This window comes from Gekko japonicus, unplaced genomic scaffold, assembly GCF_001447785.1.
Source record: "Gekko japonicus isolate JY-2015 unplaced genomic scaffold, Gekko_japonicus_V1.1 scaffold5271, whole genome shotgun sequence".
In the NCBI taxonomy this organism is placed as follows: Eukaryota; Metazoa; Chordata; class Lepidosauria; order Squamata; family Gekkonidae; genus Gekko; species Gekko japonicus.
Window position 1 is genome coordinate 52,589 of NW_015172173.1, and position 4,069 is coordinate 56,657.

The 4,069-nt window shown below is 44.8% G+C and overlaps 1 protein-coding gene across 1 annotated transcript; it reads right to left on the reverse strand.

Moving 5' to 3' along the window:
• Nucleotides 1–3,069: 3,069 nt before the first annotated feature.
• On the reverse strand, nucleotides 3,070–3,873 carry LOC107118687 (butyrophilin subfamily 1 member A1-like; the record flags this gene model as incomplete). Its single annotated transcript, XM_015421047.1, has 1 exon — nucleotides 3,070–3,873. A coding segment is annotated over one exon (518 nt), but the record flags the coding sequence as incomplete, so codon positions are not given.
• Nucleotides 3,874–4,069: the final 196 nt, after the last annotated feature.

Below are 4,069 nucleotides of genomic sequence, written 5' to 3' on the forward strand. Positions count from 1 at the left end.
ACCACACAACAGATTTCTTGAAGCTGCAGCAGCTCTGTCTTTCCTTCTCTCTGTACCAAAGCTCTCTCAAGACTGTCTCTCTGAGCTGACAGGCTCTCTCACAGCAGCATTTTATTAGAATCAAGAAGGCTCAGTCAAGTTCGTTACAATCAGAGCAAAAGACTTTGTAAGCTAAAAAGTACAGTGTAGTTCACAGAATGTTCTTTTCTCATAGCTCATCTTTTCCCCGAATGTTGCAAAGACTGTGTTCTCAGTAATTCATTGTGCAGGCTCATGCAGACTCAGCAAAGAATATGTCCTGCTTGCCAATTCTCTCGGCGAGAGTGTCTCTGTGGGAATTCAAACTTTGACCTGGGAAGTCTGAACTCATGACCCGGGTGTGCCTCGCAGGACTTTTGTTCAGACTCCACACCCCTCCCCACAACAGACACCCTGTGAGGTAGGTGGGGCTGAGAGAGCTCTTGACAGGAACTGCTCTTTTTCAAGAACAGCTCTTATCTGGATTCTATTTGAACTTTTTGCCACCATGGCAAATCTTCTAATACTTTCAATTGATTCTTGGTGTCCAGTATATCTTAAGTCTTTTCCAGCATAAATGTTTGGTAATGTAAATGCCTTTAAAGGTGCAATCAATCTCAAGTTTTTCAGATAGTGCCTTTTATATATAGCTTTCCATACTTTTAAGTGACGCTCGTAGCCAGTGTTGTTTGAAATACTTCTGCGAAGATGCTTTTTCATATCACAAGAAGGCGTGCCATCCTAGCATAAGATCATGCCTTTTGAGTTTCAGTACTCTCTTGTCTCCTAACATAATCCACTCCTTTACCCATGCTACTGCTGCCGCTCTATAATACAATGTCCAATTTGGTAGCCCGAATCCTCCTCTTTCCTTAGTATCCTGTAAGGCCTTAAGCCTTATTCTTGGTTGCTTTCCTTGCCAAATGAATTTTGAGACTAATTGGTCCAAATCTTTTTTAAAAATTTGATTCTGTAAAATTGGGATTGTCTGAAATAAAAATATCCATCTAGGAAGAAAGTTCATTTTAATTAAGGCGATTTGCCCCATTAGAGAAATTTGTAAGTTTTCCCATTTCTCTAAGTCTTGCTTAATTATCTTTAATAGCTCTTTATAATTATTCTCATACAAGTTACTGCATTTATTTGTCATCATGATTCCTAGATATTTTATTTTATCTTGTATTTGAAATCCCGTACTTTCCTGTAACTGTATCTTTTGTTTTTTGTCCATATTCTTGGTTAAGATCTTTGTCTGGGATTTTATGAAAACTTGATGGAGTTGGAAAAAATTCTGACTTCTTCAGATTAAGAATAAAAAAGAATTTACACTTTCTTGCTTAATGATATGATGTATGAGAAGACTGTTAAATCTAATATGATTTTATGGGCACAAAACATAGACCAGTGCATGTGGAGGAGCGGGGAATCAAACCTGGTTCTCCCAGATTAGAGTCCATGCTCCTAACCACTACTCTTGGTTCCCAGGGTGGTAATTAGGTCTCTGCAATGGTGGTTAGAGGACACTAACCTGTTCTCCAGGGTCCAGTTAGGGCTCTTGACCCCCCCAGATCACCCTAACCATAGATGTTACCTGGTTGGGGTCCATCCATCTCATCTTGGGTCTTCCTCTTTCAAACTTTCCCTGCTGCCTTCAAATGTTCCTTGCATTATTATCTCTTCCAGTGGATCTCTTTCATTTAATGTCACGGTTTCATTTTAGGAATGGAAGATTTAGGTAATTTTAATTTTATTGGAGGACCTACCTGTTTGCAGAATTGCCAACTCCCTGGAGAGGAGGAGGAGGAAATTGGATTTATATCCCACCCTTCACTACCCGAAGGAGTCTCAGAGCGGCATACAATCTCCTTTCCCTTCCCTTCCTCACAACAGACACCCTGTGAGGTAGGTGGGGCTGAGAGAGCGCTTTCAAGAACTGCTCGTGAGAGGACAGGTCTGAGAGAACTTGTAACTGACCCAAGGTCACACCAGCAGCTGCATGCGGAGGAGTGGGGGATCAAACCCGATTCTCCTAGATTAGAGTCCACGCTCCTAACCACTACATCAAACTGGATCTACCCCTTCAATAGAGGCTTGATGGGATGCTATTCACCTGGTGAGGTTATTGACCTCTATGCCATGAAAACCTTCACTTGCCCATTTCCACACATTAAGCCAGTGTGGTGTAGTGGTGAAGAGTGTCAGACTAGTGTTGAGGAGACCTGAGTTTGAATCCCCACTCTTGCCATGGAAACTTCCTGGGTGATCTTGGGCTTGTCACACACTCTCTGCCTAACCTGTTTCACAGGGCTGTTGTGAGGATAAAATGGAGGAAAGGAGAATGACGTAAGCCACCGTGTGTCCCCACTGGGGAGAAAGGAGGCATATAAATGAAGTAAGTCAGTAAGTAAATAAATAAATATTAAAGGGGCATGACATTTCTTCTGCAGGTTGAAGGCAACCCTATTTGTAATACATATGGAAGGGTAATGTAAAGATAAAGGGGGGGTGCTGGCTGTATGTTTGAAATAGGGTTGCCAAGTATTATCTTGTCCTGTAGTGGGGGAATCCCGGGTTGCTCCCGGAGCGCGCGCACGCGTGTGAAGCGCACCACATCCACATCACCCGGAAGTGAACAGGCCTCTGGGTCGGGGTTCCCTCCCCCGGGGGGAATTGGCAAGCCTAGTTTGAAAGGGTGTGTGACTTGTACCTGCCTATTGCAGTACAAACTGGCACTGAATACTCCCTTAACAGCACCAGTTAAAAATCAGTTTTTTAAAAAACACCCCTCCAGCAGAACAACTACAGTGCTTAAGGAGAATGTTCCTGGGCCTATAAACACAGGGAGGGGTGCAGTGGAGAGATTACCTAGGGCAAGACAGGAACCTCTGGCTCGGCTCATGCACATATATGACTTCATTTCTCTGCAATTCAATGTACAACCCTGCCAAATGCTGTCTTGGGGGTAGTTGTGAGACATCTGAAAGCTCCATGGAGCTTCATCTGTGAATTTTTGAGGTAAATTAAAGGAAGCACAGGAAGTGGCAAATAGAATGCCTGCATCTCCTTAGCGGAAGAAGAGATGGTGAGGTAGGAAAAAAGAAAAGGAAACAGAAACCAGGATTGAAAGTTGTAGAGGTTGAACCCATGTATGACTTTTAATGTTAAGACAGGAAAAGAAGACTTCGTTTCAGTTCGTTTTGCTGAGTGACTGGAAGCCCACAGAGGCTTTTCCAGACTGGTTAGAGAGGTATCTTTGATCAACAAATTTTATTTGTAGGTGAATTACCTCAGTCTGGAGCTTAACACCAGCTAAGGCCTGTGAGTGAGGCTGGTGGCCTTAAGGAGACACAGTGAGGCAGCCTTTCTCATACACCCAAAAGAAGGGCTGGAGGGTCTTTCCAGAGGAGGAGATTCCTGAGAATGTATAGAGAGGGGCTAATGTGTCGGCATCAAAGAAGGCCACCCGCCCCCCAGCACAGTCCAGACAGACTCGGATCCTCCTGAGCTCCCCACTGAAAGGCAGAGGAGAGGCGAGAGAAGGGATGAATGCCTTGTACGCCCCTTTCCATGTCCTCAGAGCCCAGATCCCTCCCTCAGGACTAGCGGTAAACTTGCCCTTTCTGTTCACAGATGTCCTGGCAACCCCTATGGCCCAGCCTTCCTCACTCCCTACAGTCACTTCCCAGCGATGCCTGCCCAAAGAGAATCTCTCACATCCTAGCACCATGCAATGCCTGTCAAATCGTTCTGGATTGTCAGGCAGATCTTGATATTTGGTGCCCCGGCACACGCTTTTCTGATCCTCAGATACGGCGAGGTGGGGATGGGCCGTGTCTGGATCCAGGGTCACATTTGCTGTCAGGAAGGAAGAGGAAAGAGACATCATTCAAAATCAGCTGGAGGACTGATCCACTTCTTGAACCTCAGTGTGACAGATGGATAAGGTTCTGCCTCTCCCTAAGAGCAACCAATGGGAGCTGATGGAATATTGTTGAGAGGGATGGTTCAAAAGAGCTGTGATATGTGGGCTTCCGGTCGAGCTAAGATGGAG